Source organism: Vollenhovia emeryi, unplaced genomic scaffold, assembly GCF_000949405.1.
Source record: "Vollenhovia emeryi isolate VEMERY1.0 unplaced genomic scaffold, V.emery_V1.0 DF939140.1, whole genome shotgun sequence".
Taxonomy (NCBI): Eukaryota; Metazoa; Arthropoda; class Insecta; order Hymenoptera; family Formicidae; genus Vollenhovia; species Vollenhovia emeryi.
Window position 1 is genome coordinate 2,381,886 of NW_011967226.1, and position 26,343 is coordinate 2,408,228.

At 38.6% G+C, this 26,343-nt stretch overlaps 2 protein-coding genes across 6 annotated transcripts in view; one reads left to right on the forward strand and one right to left on the reverse strand.

Moving 5' to 3' along the window:
* Nucleotides 1–313: 313 nt before the first annotated feature.
* Nucleotides 314–26,343, reverse strand: part of LOC105567201 (fez family zinc finger protein 2-like) — a 35,477-nt gene continuing 9,447 nt past the window's right edge. Inside the window, exons 1-2 of one of the 4 annotated variants that reach the window (XM_012021863.1) lie at nucleotides 7,899–8,137; nucleotides 314–3,941 (exon numbers count right to left, since the gene is read on the reverse strand). In XM_012021863.1, coding sequence (XP_011877253.1) covers nucleotides 2,732–3,941; nucleotides 7,899–7,960 — 1,272 coding nt within the window. In that variant the 5' untranslated portion in view covers nucleotides 7,961–8,137 and the 3' untranslated portion in view covers nucleotides 314–2,731. Of the gene's footprint in view, nucleotides 3,942–6,935; nucleotides 6,941–7,242; nucleotides 7,260–7,898; nucleotides 8,138–26,343 lie in introns of those variants that run through there. The other 3 variants (XM_012021866.1, XM_012021865.1, XM_012021864.1) reach the window with 3 other exon arrangements.
* LOC105567200 lies at nucleotides 21,061–22,504 on the forward strand. 2 transcript variants are annotated; one of them, XM_012021862.1, is made up of 3 exons: nucleotides 21,061–21,313; nucleotides 21,385–21,580; nucleotides 22,204–22,504. In XM_012021862.1, the coding sequence occupies exons 1-3, from the start codon at nucleotides 21,196–21,198 to the stop codon at nucleotides 22,205–22,207; spliced, it is 318 nt and encodes a 105-aa protein (XP_011877252.1). In that variant the 5' UTR covers nucleotides 21,061–21,195; the 3' UTR covers nucleotides 22,208–22,504. The 2 variants fall into 2 exon arrangements, with proteins under 2 accessions (XP_011877252.1, XP_011877251.1); XM_012021861.1 differs by lacking the exon at nucleotides 22,204–22,504 and having other exon boundaries at nucleotides 21,385–21,650.

The window sequence follows — 26,343 nt, forward strand, 5'->3', positions numbered from 1 at the left end:
AGCTGTACATTACAGAATACATTATACAATACGCAAAAGAAGTAACAGTCTTGCAATATTGAGCCATAAACCATTTATTCGCTCTCTTGTTTGTTTTGTCGTCTCATTTTCATTAAAAAAAAATAAATTTCAAGAGCGTTAGTAAAATTAATCGCTCTTCGGTGTAAGATAATATTAATTTTCAATGTTACACCTGATGCTCTTCACTTTCCAATTCAATTGCGCGCTAATTAGCACACGCTAATTAGCAATAAATTTGACCAACTCCAGGAAAGATTTGAGAAGGGCTGAGAGGAACAAACAGTACTTTAGTGGTATCGATGAATTTATTGCATCGGATTGACTCATATTTACAACAAGGACACATACATATATATGCATTTTCATCTACTCTACTAATTATCTACATACATAACTTTTCACTTTTAGTTACGCTTGATTAATTTCACCGCAATTACCTGCCGCTTATCTAGATCGCACGATACATATGCAGACAAGAGTCCGTTGTGACTCGCTTCGTTAAAACAAATTTTTAACATACGATAAGGCAAATTATATCTTGTTATAATAAATCAATGTTGCTTTGTAATGAACGCGGCATCCCGAAATTTGTTTTATGCGCGATAGTAAAAATAATCTTAGGCAGCCTTTTTACAGTTACGAGATGTAAATAAAAATGCATAAATAGTCATACGAGTTACAATAATAATAATCTTTTTATAAACATTCTTGATTCTATTGCAAAGCCTTTAATGATCGCAGTTGCGTCAGCCACGGTGATCATGATTTAGCTATAATAATTACAATAGTAATAATAATGACCAACATTTCATTTGCTATCTATGATTCACTTAAAGCTACTATCACACCGATTTATACATTTGCCTAAAAGTAGATAGATATGCGGTCAATGTATAAGGTTGCTCCGTACGCTCCATCGTAGCTCTTTATTCTTAATTTAATGATACAAAAAATCTCTTTTAAAACCTTCTTCCTTCGTGTTCGATTATGCGTATCGATTTTGTCTCAAGAAAAATCCTTAATATGTACTATTGATAAGGTAAAAATAATAATTGCCAGATAGAGACAATTACACAATTTGTTAAATAAAATTCAGAAGGCTCTGACGTAAAATCGCAAATACGAAGTTCTGTCATGTTATTAGCATTACCAAAGATATTATTGTATTATATGACATTTCCATTACGAAAATTGACAATTGCATAAATGCCAAGGAAAAGGAATATAATTCAAAAGTAGCAGAATATGGCAAAATGTCATAGTTTTAAAAAGTATTTTTCAACACGCGTTGAGTAAAACTGAATATCAAATTGAGTCACTTTGGAACCTAACACGAAATTTGTGACAATTTCCTTCTTACAAATGCACATATCTATTTCCAATTAAAATTTTTGCAACAGAGGAATTCATAATGGAACTCGAAGGCAAAGATTCCGTGAAATCTGGACGAATTTTTAATAAGCCTTTTGGACGATTCCATATTTTCCATGGCTCTCTATCAGTCTCTGTGTCGAGACGACCCTAATTACAGATCACTTTGCTAATAACTCCCGTCCCCGTTCGCCGTTAACGCGTAACGTATTTGCTTTGCACATACAAATATTTACAAATATTTACATTAGCCCGCAGGAATCCATTGATGCAACCATCAACGCTCATAATCGATCATTAAAACCCTTCCCAATTCGTAGAGACTAATAGGGCATCTGTGTCCTATTGATTTATCTTCGTGATATGGTTGATTTCGTTCGCTGCGAATTATTTATAATATCCAGTACGCTTTGCGAATATTCCACAGAATTACATGTTGGTCATAAGTATCGCCCAGAATGTTACAACACATACGATCCCAGTTGAACAATTACATTTCTATTTACAGCAGACTATCAACTGATAAAATTGTGATGTCAATGCAAATTTGATCAAGAACTTTTTAACAGTGAGACAGTACGGAAATACGAAAAGTCAATTTACTATGGGATATTCCTGTAATAATTTCAAAGAATTTTAATCAACTTTGTTGATTACATTACAAAAATAAAAAAATTAGAAACACTTATTTCTCGAGACATACAATGATTCACGAAACTAATCAAAATTACATCAGTTTTACGAATTGCTTTTGAAAATTCATAAACGAAGATCTATGGCACAATCATAGATACTTGTCTGTTTACGTGTTATATTGTTAATGAAATGTAGGTTGGTTTTTTTAAATGAATTAATTATAGAGAATTCTCGTGCGGTACCTTCGATTCGTGAGCCGCTGTATATAAAAATGGGAAAATAGAATTTAAAAGACGAATTCATTTTCGAGTCATTTGTTACTTTCATCTCAGTCCAATTTCAATTGTAATAAGAATGTGAGCAACCATCTGTCGGAGTTTATCGAACAAGTCGTTGATATTGTTTCTTGTTGTATTAAAACATCTGTCACATTGAAAAATCTTATCTGCGGGTTACTTTCGAAGGTTCTATACATTTTCAGCAGGACACATCGTCGATGTATCTTTCGACTCAGTTTTCGTGACTAACTGTAAGTTGGGAAATGTTCTTTTTTTTCAAGTAAGAAATCTAACGAGTCTTTGGGCGCCTTGTTGACTCCTCACTTGGAAGTTTGCGCCAACTGACTCATATCAGTCGAGTAGCAAGGTGAGCCAAGAATGAGCGGATATTGAGTCTTCCTGGGATAGTGCATATTCTCGCTTTGTCACAACATCTTACTCAGAGAATGATAACTGGTGGATCCGGGCGGGGGAAGTATAAATGGACTGACGATAGAGTGTTCCGGGCCGTGGTACACCGACGAATAGCCCGATTGTTGATTGTGACTCTGACCCGAGGCATCTAACCCGTTGAGCACCGGCGAACCTGCGTCGTGCAGCTTCCGCATGTGCTTCTTGAGGTCAAAGTTTCTGCAAAAGCCCTTACCGCAGATCTTGCAGGAGAACGGCTTCTTGTCGTTGTGCGTATGCATGTGGAAGGTCAGATTGTAAATCTGATGAAACGCCTTGTTGCAGATGTTGCACTTGTACGCCTTCTCGCCGCTGTGTGTGAGTTTGTGATTCTTGTAGTTACCTTTCTGGTGAAAGCCCTTGCCGCAGTACTCGCAGACGAACGGCTTGAAATTGGCATGTATGCGCGTATGAGTATTGAGAGTAGAACTACGATTGAAGGCCTTGCCGCACGTCACGCACTTGTGCGGCTTTTCAGCCGTGTGGATGATCTTGTGTCGGCAAAGAGTACTCGCCTGGCGGAAGCCCTTACCGCAAATCTTGCAGACAAACGGTCGGGCGCCCGTGTGCACTGGCATGTGTCTCGTCAGATTGTAATGCGCATTGAACACCTTGCCACACTCCGGGCAAGTAAAGGTCTTTTGCTTATTCGTGGTGCCGAGCTCGCTACGCGGCGCCGGGCTCTTCTTACCGCGCGTGTTTTCCGGCGACATGCTGGTCAGATTCAGTCTCGAGGAGGCCTCCTGGATAGTTGCGGGAGGTGGCGAACTCTGGGTGACCGACGGGGTCGAGGCCGGGGGACCCGGGAAAGCTCTCAGCAAGGGATTCGGATAGTATAGTGGATAGTACTTGGACAATACGGGATAATGCTGGAGGAGATCTTGATGCCTCAAAGTCGGTACGTACTTCTCGAACGCCGATTTCAAATGCGCCGAGTACGACGGTGAGATGTTCGGCGGTTGTTGAAGAATCGTCGTCGTCGTCGTCACTGGTACTACTGCTGGCGGCGGTGGGGGCACTAGATTAGCGTTCTGCTCGGTCAGCCGTTTGTCCGGTTCCATAATCTTTGCGATGGAAAAGGTGAGATTTCGACAGGGCGTCGGGGAGGTTACCCTGTCTGGTGGCAGGCTCGTTGGTGTCTCGGTCGCCATTGCGCTTCCGGTTGCAAATGGTTGCATGGTAGATCTGCAATAAAAATGTTGATCGTTTAACGGTAATGTCAGGTACTGTTTCGCGTAATATCAGGATTTTCACGAACGAGAATGGATCGCGTGAGAGGATTTGGGGGGAACACTCGGGGAAAAAAATTTGCACGAGTCCGTCGAAAAATATAGAGGAAAGTCCTCTATTGTAAGATAGGCTTCTAATATGAGATAGCAGGTTTTCAACACCCGAATTCAATCGCAAATATTTATGCACAACAATTACACGGTCTAATAATGTCTTCATTTTGACAACACATTCAATGTGTTCGAACAGGGCTTTGTCAATCGTTCGAAAGGGAGTATCCAAATCATGGCGATCAATTTGACGACTTCGAGGGTCGTCGTTACTGGCAACACTCCCTTTGCAGTTCCGACATTGTTATACACATATATTGTACCTATACTGTACGCTACCGCGTAATTGAATATAACAATAGCTATTTGTAGAGAAAAATGAACGTTGCTACTTGAACAAAAAAATATAATTTTCTCTGCATTTTTTAAAATGTTTCCAATATTTGATCGTTCTACACTTCTTGTTTACACGTACCCTTTTCTTAATAAAACTAATCAATTTATCACTTCTATGACGTTTTAAGAAAGTAATTTTATAAACCGCAGTGTTCTATCATTGTTTTATCTGTTACATTTTTTCTTTCATGACAAAGTCAAGCTATGTCAAGTACGGTAAAGTACTGTAAGTTACAGATGTACAGGGTGTACTAAAACCACCGGATATCCTTTTAATCATATATTCTTTAGAAACTTTCAAGACAAAAATTCTAATACAAAAATGTCGAGGCTATAATAGTTTTTAAATAATAAGCGGTTACATTTCACAAATGACAGGCCTGAGATTTCGCGCGCACAGGTACGGCGACACGACAAGTGATAAAGGTGTTCCTACGAATATCGCCCTTTTCAGCATAGTGATAACTTTCACAACAGACTTAACGATTCATTCTCGAATTAATTGTTCCTCTTGTTATCTTTAACCATTTCTTTCGTTAACTTTGTGTAACGTCTTATTAATAAAAGGGAGGGGTTCACTATGATGAGCGTCTTGATCAGACTGATATCCTTCGATCTAGTCGATCTCCGATATTCTGAGTGAACTTGGAATTTTCAGTTAGATTCAATCTAGTCTCCTGCCTCTCTTTATCCTCAAGTTTTCAAAATAACCGGATCAACGTCTTCCCAAATATTTTCTGTCCCGTTAAACAGTGACTTTGGTTCTCACTCGCTCGCGAAACACATAGGAACACTTTTATCACTCGTCGTGTCGCCGTGCCTGAGCGCACGAAATCTCAGACCTGCCATTTGTGAAATATAATCGCTTATTATTTAAAAACTATTATAGCCTCGACATTTTTTTATTAGAATTTTCCTCTTGAAATTTTCTAAGGAATCTGCGATTAAAAGGATATCCGGTGGTTTTAGTACACCCTGTATTTGTTCACATTTATTCTCAATTTATTTGTATAATCAATCTACTTGTAACGTATATGTATAATTGATATGTGTTTAGTGTATTTTTAAATAACTGCTGGTAAGATAAAACTAATTTAACAAAATTTGACAATATTACAAAAAGTGTTTTTACATTGTTCTTAAAATATATTATATGCAATTTAAACATACATTTATGCATGACAATTGTGCACATCCAAACCAATGATTAAGCATATGCAACGCAGGAGGGGGGGAATGAATGGCAGAACTGAATGAGACGCGAAATGGTCAGCACACTAGAAGTGCAAGCTTCCCCGGAGGTATTGCGGAAGGTTTGCACGTTGAAAAGTAGAAATGTTTGCTCCATGGAATGGCGTTATGTTTGGACTTGGAATGACGGCTGGAATTGGATGGGACCTCGTTGACGTTCCCATAAAATACTCGCGACTAGATCGCACGGCGGTCGCCGGGTCTTGATTCAAGATTTACGATAGGATCGGTCTGGCTGAAACAAGGCTTGCGTAGTCGGACACAATTATTAAACTTTAACATTTTGTTTCCGTTGGAAAAGAAATTTATACTGACATATTTTCATTATATTCATACAGACATCTTTGTGAAAATTAACATTAATCGGATCCTTGCTGTATTATTTCAATGTTAATAATACTAAGAGAATTTTAATATTAATGTATAATTATTTATTTTATCTTTTTTTAAATCCTTTTTTACATAACGAAATGAAAGTTAATATTTATCTTTATAAAGTTTTTCCAAAGCTTTCATTAAATATTTGTAATAAATATATATTTATAATATTTTTATTATTTTGTTCTAAAATTCTTATGTTCCTTCTTGCTTAAAGTTATATGCTAAACAACAGCGTTGCATTTGTCTACTCATATAATTCTATGATTTGTCTTTCTACGGAAAAATAGTGATATTTTTATTGTTTATTTCCGTAGATTGAATAACTTTATCAACGAATAGTGCAACTTGTTTTAATTCTATCAAATATTTTAGTAAATTTTGAGCGATAATTGGTGATTAGATTGAAAATTTTGCGAGAAATGTTTCCAACCGTTATTAGGGTGTTTTCTAATGTTGTTCTCGTGTAAACACTATAAACGTTTGTTTAAAGACCTGACCCCAAATTGGTGAATTACCCTATATGTATACACGCTTAAAGCATATATAGATTACGTGTATTATAACAAAAATGCCACTTTTAAAACTGTATATTAACTAAAATTATAAAGGCTTAAACTTATCAAGTCTTTCTCAAGCCGAAACTATCTAAGAAAATTCTTTGAAATATATTAAAAACGTTCAACAAAGAGCACTTAGATTCCAAACCTGTTTCGAAATTAACAATTTATCGAAATTATTCATAAATGTTCTTCTTCTATCGTTTAGAAATATGCCATATAATTTTCTCTTTATTTATGCCCTGCTGGAAGTTTTCAAAAAAGCTTAAAAGAGCAAGGATGAAAGAAGAGATTCTTATTGGAAATTCTCTTACGTGGATAGAACAGGCGCAATAGGCTTTCGCAAGCTCCGCCTATCGTCGGGCACCTCTGCATTGCCCCTCGATCGAAGACAGCCCTAATAATCGAGACACCCTGGTAGGAAAAGCTACGCCCGGTGTGAGAAGCGAGATTTTAACAGGGAAAATGGCCTTGTCACGCGACTCGCCTCGAAACCCGCCTCTGTGGCCTATAGAAAAGCACCGACAACGTCAACGTAGACAGCGCGGCGCGTCGCAACGCCATGGAAGGGCGCAACTGTCGACTAAAGTGCACCACCGACAAAAGAACGCGATTACGTACCACGAAGGTTTCCTTTCCAAGCCCTTCCAAGGCAAGCAGCCGTCGTTTCTCGCGCCACTTATTATACATCGTCCTCGTCGCACTTTTCTGCGTTTCGCTCCTTCTTTCGTACCGCTGTGTTTTTATTTCAAACTTTTACCAAAATATGACAAACGTTTAGTTGCAATTGGACTTGATTTTCATAGATACCTTAATAGTAATTTGTATTAATCAATATTTGGTTACATTCCTTAAATAACTTTATACGACTCAGAATTTCATATATTTTTATATATTTTTCATACCTATCTTCATAAAATATTGATATTTTTTTCTCTCATCTCTAGAATATACTTCGCATACTGTCTTCTTCTGCTTCTCCCCCTTTTCCTCCTTCTCTCCTCTTTTTCTTTTTTCCAGCTATTCTTTTCTTTCATTGTGTTTCTTTTCGCTATCACTTTCCTAATTTAATCCTTCTATTTATTTTTTGTTATTCTGTTGACATTCTTTCTTTCATACTGCTCCTTGTCCTTTCTTCAACGCGCTTTCTTTCCTATACTTGTCGCCCTCACGTCTCTTCTATCCCCTACTGTCTTTCTTCAACCTTACTATATTTTTATTCAGTTTGCACTTGTCGTGCACTTTGTTTTTTTCCTCCTTCAGCTTATCTTTCTCACCTGTACATTCCATTCCGTGTAATTCTTTCCTTCTCCCGTGCACTCTCATTCTTTCTTCTCATCCATCTTTCTTCCGCGCTGGCCGCCTCCTTCGTCACTCATCTCCAACACCATCCTTGGTTCCCTTCTCACACTCTTGACACTCACACGCTTCTCCCTCTACTATCTTCATTCTGTTTCGTACATCCTTCCTCCCATTCTCACGCTTCTCCCTCCATCTTTGCTCTATCTCCTGCCTCTTCCTTCGCGCTTTTTCTCCCTCCGTAGTCTGTTCGCACGCTAGCTGAACCTATACCTTCATCCTTCTCTTCGGTATCGCGTCGATCCATCTCTCTTTCGCGCCAACCTCTTCTCGTTTCACTTCGGTCGACAGAGGCAGAATAAATGGTTGCCGACGGTGGGGATAAACGAAAACAGATTGGTGGAGGCTATCGTCGGTCGCACGAGGGTGCAAGAAGCAGAGGGGGGGGGGTGCAAACTGCATCGTGGTGGGGGTTAGTATTGTTACAGTACTTAACGAGCGGCCGTGGCAATCAGTATCGTTCCCCGCTACCGAGACCCGCGGCACCCAGTAATTCTACCAATTTAAATCAATCCCAGCCAAAGCATGGCCGACACACAGCCAGAGACCATTTTGTTTTCTTAATGCCACTCGACCCAATCGACGATACATCCCATGCGATCATCAGTGCTACTGTTTGCTCCTTTCTTGGAGCTTGGTGTACTTCCGCGAATAATCCTCTCTCTATACAAGATTAAACTTGAAAAGTAAAGAATCAGATTCGACGTGTACTCTTTTTTTTTTATTTTATTAAAGCTGTTACAAATATTAAAATGCGGGGAAACGCGTGATAAAAAAAATGCCGACCACAGCTAGAGGGCTTAAACAAGATTGAAAGCATAAATGTCAAAATGATGCTGCGGCTAAAAATATTACAATCGAATAAAAGTATAACAATATTCCATTGTATTCATAGTTGTGCTTTTGTGTTACATGAAGAACGTTCGATATATGCACAATCGGAATAGAAAAATCAGTTTCAAATAAAGTCCAGGCAAGTGTGAGTACGCTCGCACGCGTGAATATACAGACATTGACAAAATTATTGGGCGCTCCCCTAATCATTGTGTTCATTTCTATTTTTTTAAAATTGTTTAGAAAGTTCACTGCTTCTATACAGTAAACAATTTTTAAACAATAAATCTTTCTAGTATTAGTTACAGTACATTTTATACGCTTGTAAGCACTTCTTATGCGCTTCTTTCCGTTTAAAATCACAACGTATGACTTGACGTACGTTATTTTACACATTTTTTGGCATTTAAAAAGATTACTTGTAAACGGCAAGAAATGTTGAATGACGTTTGTCGAGTCACGACTTTGTCGGCCACTGTATAAGTAGCACTGCAACAAAAAATTAAAAGGTCATGCAGGTATCACTTCTCTCTTTCCTAAATCAGATATTTTACAGTAATCTACGGAAAATAAACATAACTGTGCGTAAATTTGACATCGAGAAATGAATACTTGAAAGGTGTATTGTAAATAAATTTTGATGAAAGTCGTATAAAAGACGCACGGACTACGCAGAGCTAAGAGCCGCTTGCTCAATAATGCGGCAACCCCTTCGCGAGCGATCTATCTAAAGATAGAGATTAAATCGCAGGCGCTAAATGTACAAAGTTTACCGATATGGTTACAAACGACCTCCCCCCCTCCTCTTCCGCGTCGAAGAATCCAATCACCTCCAGTAAACTATTAACGATGACGAACGAATAGCTTCAAACTTAAAGAAAGTTGAAAGGACTCGAAGAAACTTGAAATGGCTTTGCAAATTTACTCATCTTGTTGCCGGTCTGGTAATTACTTTTCTCTATCCTGCGACCCCTTTCGATCATTAAGATTTTGTTCTCCTGACATTGTTTACTTTCTATCATAATCAAGGAAACAATTAAAAGATTAGTTCCAACTGAGCGTCGTTTCACGGTTTCTGTTATCATAAGATACTTTTTAAGTTTGTAATCCCTGATTTGTAAATGCGACTATCTGAGAATCGCCAATTGTCTTTTCCTTTTATCGCTCTCATTATTATATTATTTATTCTATTTGTATATGTATATAGTATGATCCTGTCTTTCTTTACCTTATGTTTTAAGATGTAAAGTGTTAAATAATATCATTCAGTACAAAACTAATAGCAAATAATAAAACAGATTCAAATTTTTACAAACTAAAAATTTTGAAATATTCTAACATTCGATTATATTTTAAAATTAAAAATGATTTGTGTATTTTCATATAATTTATGATATAATTTTAAGAAAGTTTCCAGCACAAAAACTTTATTAATGTGCTTTGGAATAAAAAATTCATCACAACTGACAATGTTTCCGCAGTGTTTTCAAATGGGGCGAACGACAATGACACATATCTTGTATTAAAATAGTTGACCCTAAACATTGTAAGCGCTGCGATTTGAATCAATGAATCCCTCGTATGAACATCCTGGAATAAGAGGGTGAAAGTAGGCGGATAGCGATTTCGCGTGTATAAGCTGCATCAATCACCGCGGTCTTATAAGTCTACCTGCTCATGGACACAGACGCCTATCGCTCTTCATCGTTAAGTGGCGATAAGAAAATAAGATGCGCCGTGAAGTTTCTTGTTTGACCATTTTTATGTGACCCCATTTTAAAACACTAATTACTGTTATTTTATCTTTCAATTCACTTTAACCCTCAGAAATGTAATTAACTCTATTGTTTTATTTTTTATATACAGGATCATATTCAGCGTCCAAAAAATTACGGGAAATAATTATTCTCGTTCTTGCGCAGTTCTCGTTGAACGGTTATTTGGATCAAAATTTACTTTGTCCTATTTAAATATGTTTTTTTTCGAAGACAGCCTTTGCGAGATAAAAGAAGAATATATGTTTGCATATATGTACATATACGTGACACTTTATTATTACTTTTAAGTCGCGAATTTGTAGTCGACCAAACTGGTAAGAGATTAATTTATTGAAAGAAACTACAACGTTTCGACCCAATTACAGGCGACTGTGAATTCATCTCGATTATGAATTTGCGGGCACAGACTCATTAACTCACGATGTCTTTTAGAACATAAGTGTATTAAGGCCTATGTTGACGATGTTAGAAACTTGGTTCAAGTTTCCGAGCTTTAAAAACTGCAAGTTGATTGGCCACACATTTCTCGGAACTAGAACTTGGACCAAGTTCTAGCATCGTAGACACAGGCCTTTATTGATAAGGACCTGTAATTGGGTAAACGTTGTAGTTTCTTTCAATAAATCAATCTCTTGCCAGTTTGGTCGACTATAAGTTTGCGACTTATTTTTATTCATTACTACATACGGTTTATTACTTTTATTAAAATAATTAGGACCAATGTCGAGAAAGTTTCGTAACGTGTCGTTTTTTAAAGACACACGTAGAATCGCATTATATCATAAATTAATATCATGAAAATTGTGGTCGGAAGGAAAGTATTTCTTGAGAAAGATTAGAAATTTGCTTTCGCTTCAAATCAGGCCCATTAGCAAGTCCTTTCTCATTGTTTCATCTCTGCCAGTCAACCTTACGCGATATGGCACGTGAACGGTTGACATATAATTAGCATTTGGGGCAACGACGGCTTGGGCTGAAGATGACAGGAGGTACAATGCACGCCCCCTTGATTTGTCCTCTGTCCCATAACTCGGCCACAAACTGCCCTTCGTATTCCGTTCAGTTGATGAGCGTGTCACATAAGCCGCTTCGAAATTAGTCAACCTGATCGTTTATCCGCATTTTACGCGCGGTTTAAGAAACCGCAAGTGTAAATGCCACTATATATGCACATATCTCGTAGGCTTTAACTGTACACACAAATATTTCGATAATTAGCAAAACGCATAAGACAGATATGCATAAAAAAATGTATAAATTTGTTAAGTATATTAAATACGTATCGTTTAATTATCGATGTTATCCCCGTTAGAAAAATTGTTTTTAGAATAGGCATAGAGTAAATGAAAAATGAAATGTCGAATTGTTTTAAAGATTTGTTGAACATTGTAGTTTACACAAAATGCATGGCATAAGCAAAAGAAATAGACTTTTGGCAAAACTTTCGAAAACATATTAACGCGCGAGGACATCATAGTACACAACGTCCTTGCGTAAATCGAGACGAACTGGGACTGAATTTCGAAGTTTCACGTTATGAGGAGGGTCCGCGGAGGAGGGTGATTTAAAGTTAATTGGAGAGCGGCAGTGCGATGGCGAGGGGTACGGAGGAATAAATTGCGAGTCGACGAATCAGGGGATTGGTATATTCCAACGGTATTCCGGATTAAGTCGTTCGGTTATATGCCGTTTACATTGCGTCTCGGCAGTCTCTCCCGAATCATTCGGGGGAATTGCTTAATTTTAAGAAAGTTCCCGGTAGATTTACCAAGTTGGACTTTGACATCCGACCAGTGGAATCGAGAACGCGCGACTTACAGAGCTAGTATAATTTGCTACCTTAAAAAATATAACAGAACTTAATTATTGAAGAATTTGTTTGCCGGTTATTCTTAAAATATTCGAATTCTTATTCGTTTAGCGATGTTTAAAAAATTAATTATTTGATGTCTCATGAATGCACGAATTGTTCCTCATCGACCCAGATAACATGTTTGTCTAAAAGACATCTTCAAGACTTCTTCAAGTTGTCTTTAAGATATCTTTTAGACGTGTATGTCTAAAAGATGTCTAAAAGACGTGTTAAAGACGTCTTAAAGATGTCTTTTAGACATGCATGTTATCTGGGGAGTTAACATAACAATAAATAAATGCATAAAGCTCGGATGTGTTGAACGTAAATTCGACAAAAAGAGGACTAAGAGCCGTGACAGGGTGTTAGTGTTTAAATAATTTTTCAACCCCTGGCTGAGGTAATATTTTTCGCAATAAATCTCGTAATATTATTTATACTAACACTTGTCACACACACATATGTTATGCCTAAAAGATATATTTAAGACGTCTTGAAGTCGTCCTTTAGATACGTACCCTTGGAAAAGTTTACCTTAGAAAATCTTAAAATTTTACTTAAAAAAAAGAGATATGAAAAGTAAATTTGGACACTTAAAACTTTTATTTAAGGGAAACTTAAAACATACTTTAAGAATTTAAAAGAAAACTTTAAGAGTTGTGAAAAGTGTATGATTTAATTTATAATGCTGCGTGCGGTTTTCTTCTTATCAGAAAGTGTTATGCCGCGCGGTCCACTAGCGGAAACTTCGACAGGCTTGGTTATCTAAAAAATTACTCTAAAATTTCTTAAGTAAACTTTTAACTTCTTTAAGTAAACCGTTAGGTTTGAAAGATTACTTTTAAAAACTTTATTTTCATTTAAAGTAAATGTTTCCAAGGGTATGTTTAAAAGACGACTTAAAGACGTCCCAAAGATGTCTTCTAGACATGCGTGCTGTATGGGAGGGTTTGAACCTGGAGCTCCCTCTCTCTAGGCAGACGTCTCACCGATTTGACCACTGAGGCACGTGGTAATAACATAATAATAACATAATATTATACATATGTATAACATATAAAATGTCATACACGATGTGCGTGTGCGTGTGTGTGTGTGTGTGTGTACAATTATTTTATAAATTACACGCAGTTGTAGGTATAGCATATTTCAATCTCCGCTTTTATCGTTCTTTCACTATTAATTGAAATAAATTTATTTAACAATTTTATGCACTTTTTAAATTAATAGACACATTCTATTGATCTAAAAGATAAATAAATCCCCTTGATTAAACTTTCAGATAAATACCAAAATATAATATATATATAATAAAAAGCATATTATTTTATGTAATAAAAGATATTTAAAAATATATATATTTAAAAATCTTATTTAACATATTATTTTGTTTAGTAAATTATAGAAATTATAGAATTTTTTAGTCTGAACGGATTCTCTATCCCATACGTTAAAGAGATATTTGGAAGATATCTGCGTAAAGAGTATTCAGATATTGTTAAAATATCTGATTCATGTTGCATATACAACACCTTGCCGTATAAAATTTTTTGACCGAACAAAATATTAAAGTGTGCGAAAATAGATTTCATTACGGGAAAAATAGTAAGAGGACTCGTAATACAACTGTAGGAATTATTGTGATATCTTTATAATTATAAATAAAAACAAACGTGAGCAGAAAGCTTCCACATATCGACGCAGATGACCATCTAGGAGCAAAGTTCCAGCCGCGTGCACGAATTGCTCGAGCCGCACGTATGAGCAAAGGCTCGAAAAGAAATCGGTGCCCACGTGCATGCTCGGATGAATGCGAGCGGCTTTGCAAAATGGCAACGGGTCCCGCTGGGCTCGATATGTGCGTTTGGAATTCACTGGTGTTCGACATGTCGTCGTTGAGACGAGGCGGAGTTGGCGGGGGGTTCACAGCTGCGCAGTCTACGGGGGGTTAGCATTCTCTCCCACCCGACGACTGTAGCAGCCCCCGTTGGAGCACCGGAGGCACCTCGTTATCACTGGCTCTTTCTTCTCGTCCTTCCTTTTCCAACTTGAGTCCTCTATGAGCGGTTGCCTTCATAAATGTGCCGTAAGCTCGTTTCTGTTCCGCGAAAAGTTGAATTCGCAACGAGTAATTCGTGCCGGCAATAAAAGAGCTATGTCATAGCACGCGCATTGTAGTTGCATTCAAATGACGACTCAAATAATTCAATTCAATTAACGTTATTGTTTTCACACAAGGCATCGTACATAATTTCGTTCATCTACGCGCTTGATTGATGAACATTAACGCCCTAAATAATCTCGACATCCGACATATAAATTCTTCGTCTTCTTCCTCGCGTGTTAGGCTTAAAAGCCTGCTTAATCCAGTTCGTTCTGGTATTTTGAGCATTTGGTCTTCATCTTCGGTAGACTGCTAACCTTGCCGAGGGAAACCTCCAATCTGGTGGGCCCTCTACCTCTACAGGGGTACGTGTGGCAGGATATTCTCGGTGGTTGCCACTTTCCTTCGGGTGATTCCGTAAAAAACCAGCGGTGCCCGTGGATTTGAACTCGGACCCTTTCGTTCATTTATTTACCAAGCAGCGCACATTTCTTCGCGCCACACTCGCCACCAAAATTAAATTGACGTAAATTTTTATGTACAATCACGTATACGTGACTGAATGTTATATTGAGTTTTTGGCAGACTCCACCAATTAAATGTAACATAACTGCGGACATCGGAGCGACTGATTAAATTATAATCTACCTCGTGCACTCGGACGAGGCTGCGTAAATTTGAACGAGAGAACTCGAATCGTTTAACAATAAGCGGGAAGATATACGCACGTGCTGATCACCGTCGCGCCGCACCACGTCGAGTCGCACTACGCGTTCACGCTGCGACCGCTTCGTATTTTCGGCGTCGTGCGTGTTCTTTGTCGACAATGGCTTGGTAACTCGAGATCATCGACCTCCATAATGACGATCGGTCGCTCGGGCGATCATAATAGTCGCCCCGAATAATGAGTAGGATAAAAGTCAGGGAAACAATTGCCTCGCCATTGTCATTTCATGGCCCATTCAGATTACCCTACGTGCCCGCTTTCGTCACGTTTTCGCCAAGGGATCCGTAAACGAGATCGGAATTGGGAATTTCTGTACTTATCACGAATGAAACGACACGGCTGAGGTTGGAACAACAATTTATTACGCGGAATACGCGAGATTCCCCCAAGTATTACTTTGAGACGTTGCTTCGGCACTTGGACATTTCAATTTGAATCCAAAGTACTTACACGACTTGTCATTGCCTAAAGATTATACTCCGTACAAAATTTGATTTTTTTCCTTCCTATTAGAATCGCGTGCATTCGCACATTGTTCGCGCATTGTTCCTCGAGGAACATTCTTCTGCTCGCGTTTCCAGCCATCTTCGCCAAGTCGTACGAGACAATGAACGACAAAAAGGGGTTTTACGTGGCGCGACATGCTCGTATACAAATGCATGGGGGCGTACGCTACTTCCGCTCTCGCCATTCAATCGCGATCTCGATTCTCCGGAGGAAGAATAAACCATAAACCCGATACTCCGAGTACGGGAGACGTCGTTGCAAAGGTGAGCCGGGGACCGGTGCCGGAAGTCTCGCGTGCCATTTGCCTCGTATGATATACTTATACACGTCTTCGGGAATCACGATAAGATGAATAGGGGACTCCTTGAGTGGCGCGTGCCTATTGCCATCGGTACAGATCAGGAGAGAACGTCCGATCTGACATTAAGACAAACGAACGGCGCTCCCAATTGTCGAATGTATATAGGCAAGTTCGATTGGCGATTACTTTCCACGAATCAACGTAGAAAAAATATGCTGTTATTATAAAGTGTCTTCACTAACGGTGTAACAAGCACTTTCAGGTCAACTTAAACCTGGTTCCATTGTGATGTGTTGCAGATAATTGTGATTAATGCAATCCGCAGCCACAAAGTATATTTTAAAATATATGTGGAATCACTCTTAAATTACTTTCCTCCACACAATTTGAAACACAAATAATGATTCTCCCTCCCACTCCTCCCCCCTGCCCCTCCCCCCTGCCCCTCCCCCCTCTCTCTCTCTCTCTCTCGATTCTTAAGTCACATTGTTATAATCTTTTCATAGTGTATTATTAATATGCTAAATGTTTAAAATCTTTGTCTTTTATTTCTGTTATCTTCCACATGCTTTGCTACTAATAGAGGAAAGTCCTCTATTATGAGATAGATTTCTAATAGGAGATAGCAGGTTTCCGACGCTCAAATTCAATCACAAATCTTTTTCCGCAACGATTATGCGATCTAACGATGAATTTTCCACTAAACAGATTTAACTCAATTTAACTAAAAATCCCGCTATCGCATATTAGGATCCTATCTCATAATAGGAGACTTTCCTCTATTCATATAACTGATAAATTTACTGCTATAGGAATCGAAAATGTTGCTGTGGTCTTTCATTGTTCGGTTTAATAAGGCGCAAGAGCTCAAGGCAAAGCTCGTAATCCTTTATTTCGTGATGGGCGAACGAAGAAAGGGCGAGTGGTCGGAACTCGACAGAAGACAGGTTGAATCGAGGATACTTCAATCTTGGAAGGTGTTCGATGATCGATTTGGATAGTCGGTGGGGACCCTCAATAGCACGGCTTAGTTGCCGAGGAGTGTGTTACTGGCGGATTTGACGTGCTTATCAATGGATCGCCGACGTAATAGGCTGCACGCACCCCAAATCAAGCGCATAACTGATAACTGATATCTGATAAGGAAGCAATAGTCGATATTTGCGTGACGATATTTGCGTGCGACCATTCACATCCACGCCGAGTTTCCGCCATCAAACTTGATAGTGCGTAATCGTGGTAGCACGAAACAATTTCAATAAAATAGAATAGCATCTCGCGTAGCACGTAAGTAAAAATAACGAAAGCTTTATGTTTCTTTCACAGCCTACCAGCATAATATTTAAAGAATTTTCAGAAAGAATAAATATTATGTCTATTAAATAATTATTGTATACGCACACACCTATACATGTGATAAATTATTAAACATATATATGTATACGTATGTATGTATATGACAAATTATTTATTTTTACGTGATATAAATATCTTATTTTTTGAAGAAAAGGAATCACTTACAATTAGTGATACAGAGTAAAAAATTATATAAACAAGCTTGCATCACGGACCTGCGCCTTTCTTAGAACATTCTTTTAAAGATTCCGGTCATTTCGGAAACGTTCTTTAACGAAGAGACGTTAATCATCGCCGCAATGACACTCCGACGTCCCCGGGCACTTAATCTCTTACTCTTTTCTAAAGTAAGTATCGGGTGAAACTGGCGGGGCAAAGTGCCAGAAAGAACTGGTCCGATGGCTGCCATCTGCCACCCCCAACCCCCGGGGGTTTCTGCCGTCGGTCTCAGAAGCTTGGAACTCTCGCGAGTGGCTCGGACGGCTCAATGCCTTTAACCGTCCTTCTAACCGCCCCTGAGAAACCACCCTTACTACCACAGCGGCTTTATTCTATCGCAAACCACTGCACGGCGCTTTTCATACAAGATTATATAGGATATTACACGTTAAATGTCACAATTTAACCCCTCGGGCTACGCCGTCGGTTGGAACACCGAAGAAATTCTGCAGAAATGATTGGAACCGAAATACACCATAGAGGGAACTGTCGAATAAATTGTGACATCTAATGCAAAATTGCAAGTTACCAACGAATTTTTACCAAGGGGTCTTTATCTCATTGACACTTTTGTTTCGCGTGGTTCAAGATGTCAGTGAAAGAGTATTAAAATTAAATTAATACAATTTCATAGCCTTACATATTCGTATATACAATATATCTGATATCGGTAAAACCCTTTATACATTAAGGGCGAGTTTCACAAACGTCGGTTAACTGCTAACCGAAGGTTAATTGATACTCTGTCTCTTCTTAGATAATAAGATAGAAAAAGATAGGGAGTTAACTGAACTCTGGTTAACAGTTAACCGATGTTTGTGAAACTGGCCCTAAATTGGCCACAAAAGACACATTTCCATAACTTTCGTCGATAACAATTTAATTTGTTTTGATAACACGAATAAAATAGAATTTTAAGTAATTCGCATAGCAAATACGAAAATGAGACAGTAAAATATTCGTAGCACGTTATATTTCTGCGTATCGACATATACGATTTAGTTTTGAATATAGAGATTCTTTCCGTATCGTAAAGCGCGTTTTTATATTTAAATTCCCGAAAGTAGCTCCGACCAAATAAAAGAAACAATTAAATCTAGTAAAAATTAAAATATTAAAACGTAAACAAGTGAATTTATCAATAGAATTAGTGTAGAAAAAGAGTTCACACACATTAATGGTTACACAAGTTATTGAAGGCTCTTTTATTCCATGAAAATAAAAATTCACTGCAATGTGATGCAGTGCCGTCTATTTATGTATACACGTTTTACAAACTATCGAGTTGTAATAAGAGGATGTCATTGTGAGAGTTTTTTATTTACAAGACTAAAGACTCATTGTCGCCAGTAAATAATTAAACGACGCAGGGAATTAGTAGAGTAAATAATCAACCCTTTTTATTATCGTATTCGCAATTAATATTATAGAAATTAAATCGGTGTTTGCAGAAGTCCGGTCGACCAGTGAAATTAGGTATAACTGATTTTCTGCGAATCGCATCGAATTTCAGCGTCTACGGCCGTATTATTTCCGGCATGCCCGCGATTTGACTCGGACGGAGCTGTAAATCGGTGTCAAATTGTCGGGCAAATAGAGGGCGGGGACGAACTGACGAGCGACATAAAAAAGCCTCATGTACAGCGTATGGCCTCCTTGGTCGTTTCCCCCCCAGTACTCGGATCTCAGTCGAGGCGAAGGCAGCTGGCTCGCTTTGTGAATTCCATTTGAATAATTCCCAGTCGCCGTGGCGCGTGCCGCCAAGACTACGTACCTTTTCTTGAGTCCTCGCGCCAGGTTGGTCCTTCCCGCGGCATCGCAGCCTCCATTGGCCCGTCTCGGAGGAGACACGTGGCCGGATGTCGGTGTACACTCCGTATCCAACGTTTCCGTTCATCTCGACGGGATAATACCGTCTCGCCTCGCGTTGCAACTCCACCTCCCTCGATCTTTTGTCCGTTCCAGGAGTCCTTGTAACCTCGAGATTCACGCAAAGGCGTGCCTCGTGATCTCTCGAGTAAGCATTGTAATTTCTTTCGCGACATATAGGCATATTTCACTCTCGTACCAACAACTGTTTGGTCCGAGTCAAGAACTTTACTCTATCTTAAGATTGTACGTTTGTTTTTAAGATTAAAGACTGAATTTCTTCTCTCCTTTTCATATCTCATGGCGGACAGAACCGAAAAATTGTAGCCCCCTTTTCTATAAACACATCGCATATAGTTGTTATCTCAAGAGGGGAATCCAAGAAGAGCCGGATTACGCAGGGTAGTCTATAATCAAAGTGACCACTCGACAATTTATGTGACAAATAGCGGAGGGTCGAAGAAGGGGATGCGGTCTATGTCGGCGGAGGTGAAAAGTTTATTTAAGACCAAATCATCCTTCATCGATTAAGGTAAGAGAGGGAGGGTGCGTGCACGGGGCGACAGTGAGATTGCAGGGTGAGGGGGATAGGAAGTGGAGAACGAAGGTCGGTACGTGTTATTGCTTGTATTGTGGTGCAACCCCTCGAGCAACCGGTAGGGGTTGGTTTTAGTCGGCAAACTCTCCCCGGAGATTTCGAACTTCTTGGTTGCCCTTAAACGGAATGGCAAGATGCGAATTTAGTTGGCGGCAGCTACTTGCCGGCCAATGCAACGCTATCGTACGCCTTATATTATGCAGACAAGAGTTTCCAGTTATCATAGGAGATACTGGAAAACAGTATAGAGTAACGATCGTTAAGTTTCGTTATCGACAATCTCTTTAAAATATTTTCATTTGCCTTATAATTCTATGATTACCGTAAGATTATATATAACGATTATATTCTTACACCTTTAAATTTTATACAGGGCGTACTAAAACCACCGGATATCCTCTTTTAATCATAAATTCTCTAGAAACTTTCAAGACAAAAATTCTAATACAAAAATGTCGAGGCTATAATAGCTTTTAAACAACAAGCGATTACATTTCACAAATGACAGGCCTGAGATTTCGCGCGCACAGGTACGGCGACACGACAAGTGATAAAGGTGTTAATGAGATAATAAGAAATTCGCTACTACCATTTATATTGTTTTGTTTTTATAAATCAATATAAAATAGGAAAACCAATATAGTTCAAGCCGGACGTCATAAATGTCCAAGTCCAAGTAATCTTTGAATTATCTCGGGATGTTATTAGGACGCACAAATAATCTACTTTACGTTGCGCGGCTCCTGCGGAAACACGTCGATTTCGTGAATATTTTTCCAAGCTGCCGCATTCCACTTCGCACCTTTCCGGTAGATTCCGGGCCGAAATTTCCCGAGGCGACCCTTCGTTTGCATTAATTATCTGTTACGTATCCTCTCTGTCGCGCGTAATTGCGGATGCACACGCACGGTCGGACGCTCTCTCGCGCGCGCGCATATATCTCGTTATATCAATCTTGTTAAGTGAGCAATGCATATGCTTACGCCGCCGGAAAGTTTTCGACGAATTGCGAGCTGCGGCGGGGGCGTACAATACCCACTGGGCATTACACGTTCTTTTTATGCATATATATGCATATCGTATGCGCACGCGGGCGGATGGATGCGGAACGGAACGTTGGCCACCGGTCACGAGAGACCGGATACAAACACCTGCTCGTCACGATCGGCCTTTACGGCCTGAGTACTGGTGCGTCCACGTGTTGGTGTTGGGTCTTTAATTTCTTTAACGGAGAAGTACAGGGAAATTTATCGCCGAAGGTGTCACTACGAACGTTTATGGCCCGGTCCGCGCTAACGACGTCCAATTAGGTACTAACAAAGCCGAACATTGTTATAGCTTACGCGTATATATGGCAGTATCGAGCGCAGCCGTGACAGGAAGGTTTATTGACCGACACTGGGACGTCTCTGTTGCTCTCGTGCGGTTGTTTATGAGCGACGTAAGAAGTTTCAGGTTGGACAGGAGAATTTTTCGCACATCGTGATAACTACCGAAATAATGCGCGAGTGATAAATGTCATTGATAGTGCCGGAAATATAAGCGAATTTGCTAAATTAATCGAGCCCCTACACTGACGAAACATTGTTTAGAAGCAAGTAAATAGATTTACTTCAAATTATTTTTTTTACTGAAGTAAATACTTATTCTATTTAAGTAAAAATATCAAATTTGAAGTAAACCTGTGTATTATATTAAATAAATTAATTTAAATCATTACATTTTCTATCTATCTATCTATCTACTAGGGGATTCTTTAAAAGCAACACTCACGATCATTATATTTACACTTTTTATAGTCATTTGCTGCGTCATTTTTTATCGATCATTTGTTTTAGTGTTGCATATAAATAAGACACAATACCTTCTCAATAAACGTGGAAACATACGGTCTTTATAATAAAGAAGAACGTTTGAAAACATTTATTATAAAGATTATTTTCGCGTCATGTTACTTCGTACGTTTACTTCGTGAATTTTTCGAGTTGCTGATTTGCAATTCTGTGTGAAAGAAAGGACTTTTGTACTATTATTATTGTGTTTGTGGACAGTTTATTTATAAAAATCTCCGCGTACAGATAGTCCGCTAAAACACGAGGAACCTCATCCAGCTTTTGAAAAGCACTCACTTCCTGAGCAACCAATCTTATCTGATGCCAAGAGCTGATTGATATCTTGATATAGCCTGAAGAGGGGTGGTTCGAGTCTCATCCGCCATAAACCACCCCCATCGGCTTTATGAACTGCGCATAGGGTGGCGCTGAACATCTCTAGTGCCTCGGAGGTAGGTACACATTTAATCATAATCTAATATTTAAAAGGTAATTTCACGGCCTGTTTACTTCGTGCAATCCGCCTGCCCTCACATCGTTCCATTCTCTTTCCCCTCCGCGGTACACGCTACTCTGACCAACGCTAGAGCATGGGAATCGCGTTTTCATAAACGGTGCCACTTCTCACGGTTCCCATCGATATATCGTTTTCATATAACACACGAATTAACTTATATTCACTACTTTAAATTGCTTTGTGAAGCTCTACAGATTGATTAAGTCGGTCCAAGATTCCGCGATGCTAGGGAGAAAATTTTCCAACAAGAAATTTTACTGATTTGTAAATCGTTCGTTAGAGCGAAAACACTTTGATTACTAGATAAATTTCTGCATTACTTCGAAATAATTTTAGTCCGCAAAATGACAAGCACAGATCTATTTTGTGTATTATTATTTCATTTATTTATTTCGAAGTATTTGTTGCTGAATATTCCTCTCACTTCTCCGTTTTCACTCTCTTTACTCGTGTGTATAGTTGTGTTTACTAATGAAGATACATTTATCGTTTATTTATACATTATTGTACAATACAACCGCCGGTTCTTTTATCGCTTCACACAATCGCCTTCCGCTGGTAAATCGCTCTATAATTATCACGATTGCATATACAATGTGCATATCAAAGCGGAGGAGACGTTTGTACCAGGAGAGGCTAGGCATCAGAAAAAGGTGGAGATAGCAATATTGTGTCCACGTGGCGAAATAATGAAAAACGTAATGTATTCGTTTAACGCTCGTAAACAGGCGAGCGGGGCACTGCTATTATCGTGGGTGAGCCATTGCTATTAATCGCCTGCCGTTGATTCATTCTGCTTAATTTATACGTAAATTATACCCGGTCGCCCTTTCGGTGCTCAGTGAATAAGTATGAACTTCCGGTGTCCGTGCACCTCGGCTGCGTTCTACGGTATGCTCGCACATGTACTCCCGTGCACCCAGAATGCTTTATCCGCCGTATAACCCGTAAGTATCCGCGTAATAGCAACAATGCGGTGCGCGAGCCACTGGGATGGAAACATTTTTTTTATAATCTCTCCAAAACTCACAACCTAACTTTTCGTCAATGTCTTCATCTTGACATCGGAACACACGCTTGATTTATAACTTGAGCAATTTTCTGTAATATTTATTTTAGGGAATTGATTAGTTTCAGCCTCGGAGAAATTCGTATATTAATCGCCGTCCGCATCTTGCTAGCAGGTTATCGGTAGCTAAGCCATTCGATAGCGTCAGCTAGACGGAAACAATTTGCATTTCTTTTTACAAAATCACAATTAATTATTATACAAAGAAATCATAACAATTTATCCGACGAGGATTTGTGTTATAAAATCTCTTTAAAAGCCAGTCAGTGAATACTCTCGCGGATTCGCAGTTATAAGTATACTACTGGAAATTGCAGTGGTATACTTGTAACTGTAAGCCAGTGACTATTCACTGTTTTCAGTGATAACCCACTGATTAACTTTTAGAGGGACTATTGTTGGAAAATCCTCTGAGATAGATTTTTTATTTATTTATTTATTAACCTACATTGTTCATAACTACGTCGTTATTAATGTTCATAACTACGTCGCTACAGTCCTACTTTGGTCGTTACGTCGGATTGACGTGCCTTCGAACACCTTTCTCCGAATGACACCCAAGGATGGATTGTAGACCGTTCCTCTGATATATCTTTGATAATTTATTATTTAACATCTATTTCCTTGAAAAGGACCACAATCCGTATGATCGAAACGTTGGAATCTAACTAATAAAGGCATCTGCCAGCCTAACGTCGTTGAACAATTCTTTCTACCGATAATAAACTACTGGCGACTTACGCTCTTTCGTTGTTACGTCGTTATTGTTGATTTGCAGTATCGCTCGAAAAGGACCCAAAAAATAGGGTCGAAACGTTGTGTAATAAATTGATTAAATAATTAGCCAGTTGGGTTGACTATTAGTTTCCCGTCTTAATTATGAGATAGGATTCTAATACGAGATAGTAAGTTTTCGACGTCCAAATCGCAAATCTTTCTCGCCACGATCTAACAGTCAATTTTCCGCTAAACGGATTTCACTGCAAGGACAATAAGTGATAGAACCAGCAGACGATGCCTATCAATTTAGCAGAAACTCTGCTATCTGGCATTAGGAGCCTATCTCATAATAGGGGACTTTCCTCTATATCACGCAACAGTTTTCAAAATAATAATTTGGCGATACAACTCGTATTAATGTGAACAAATATATTAATAACGGAAGAAAACTGTGGAGAAAAATTCCTAAGATATTCTTGGCACAAATCTCACGCGAGAATACGATACAAGTGCTGCGTGATTTTGTACGCGACCTTGCTTCGGTTTTCTCGTTTGCTATCTTTTTCCTCGTACTCGAAATATCGTGTAAAGCCTCACACAGAGCCTCGTTAGATGGGCGATCGCAAGCCGATCCGAGATCGTATTATCGCGTTGGCCGCCAACTACTAATTATAGAGCGCCGCGTACTATCTCGATTACTTTAATTAACTGACCGCTTCGAATTAACGTACACCAACGTACGTTCGTCGTGCACAAGTGTTTGGGCTTCCGCGATGCACGTGCATGGTTGTAGTACGTGGCGCGTACGTTCGTGCAGGTCGTCTCATCAATTTGCTACTTTAATTTTTCACGTGCAAATCCATAAGAGGATGACCTAGCTCGCGTATCTCGCATGTGTAACCGTCCCCCGCAACATAAAGCGCCACCGGATAATTATATTTTCATCTCCCCGTCACATTAAGATGATATCTAAATGCGTAATGAGCACGCCTAACGAGGACAGAGCTGTTACGTATATATCATATTCACATTCCGCGTATATGTATATCTATAATTATTTATTATTAGAACCGCGCACACCATTGTCGTAACCTATCGCTTAATTATGAACGAGCATTTAATTTGCGCGAGTGCAATTTATATACGTTGCGGCGAGAAGATGCGCGGGTATGATATTCCTGAAATATTACTCTCGTAAAATGAAATGATAAACGATAAAATACTTGTGAAATAGATTTTTTTTTATAACACAGGCAAAATAGCAACATCCCGCCTGTTATAGAAAGTTGTTGGAGGAATAAATTAATTTTTAGCCGCAATGCATTCAATTTTGTAAGAAGCAGATCGTAATTTAATACTATCCGCGAATGACTTACGATATGAAAAATATTTTTGAATCAATATTCTAAAGGCTGCTTTTTTAAACCTGTATATCTAGCAAGTACATTTTTTTCAATCATTTTATTTCTTAGCGGATTAATCTAACAATTTTGGCGCAATTTTAATATTTCTATGAAATTTATCGTAAAACATTTCTTACACTTATCTTATGCATTACAGTTATTATAAAACTTAAATCGATATTTTTGTGAAACTTATTATGCTGTTGTTATGTTATCTTCTCTCTCAATTTATTATTTTAAATACCGTCACAAAGTAAGTCTTTAAATCATTGGCTTATATGCAAATTAGTATAAAAAGAAAAATGTAACATGAAATACCTTATTGTTAGTAATGGCACCTCTCTCCTATGTACTTATTGATGTGGTTTATTAGCATATGTGTATGTTCCTTTAAAATTCCATAAATTCTCCAAAATCAGTTTGACATATTTAAAATATTTTGGAAAATATTGTCAAACGCTCATCGCACGCACGATTTTGTAATAAGAAAAATGTTATTTGAATTTAATTTACAAACAATTTTCTAGGTAAAGTAATTCACGTCATGTCGCGAGTGAAGTAGCTGTTTCCGAATCACATCGTTCAAATTCTTTTCACTGCCGTGTACATAAAGCCGTCTTAATGCGCGTTAAATTGTGTTATGTCTACTTATTAGTCACGGCATGAGCAGGCTGCGT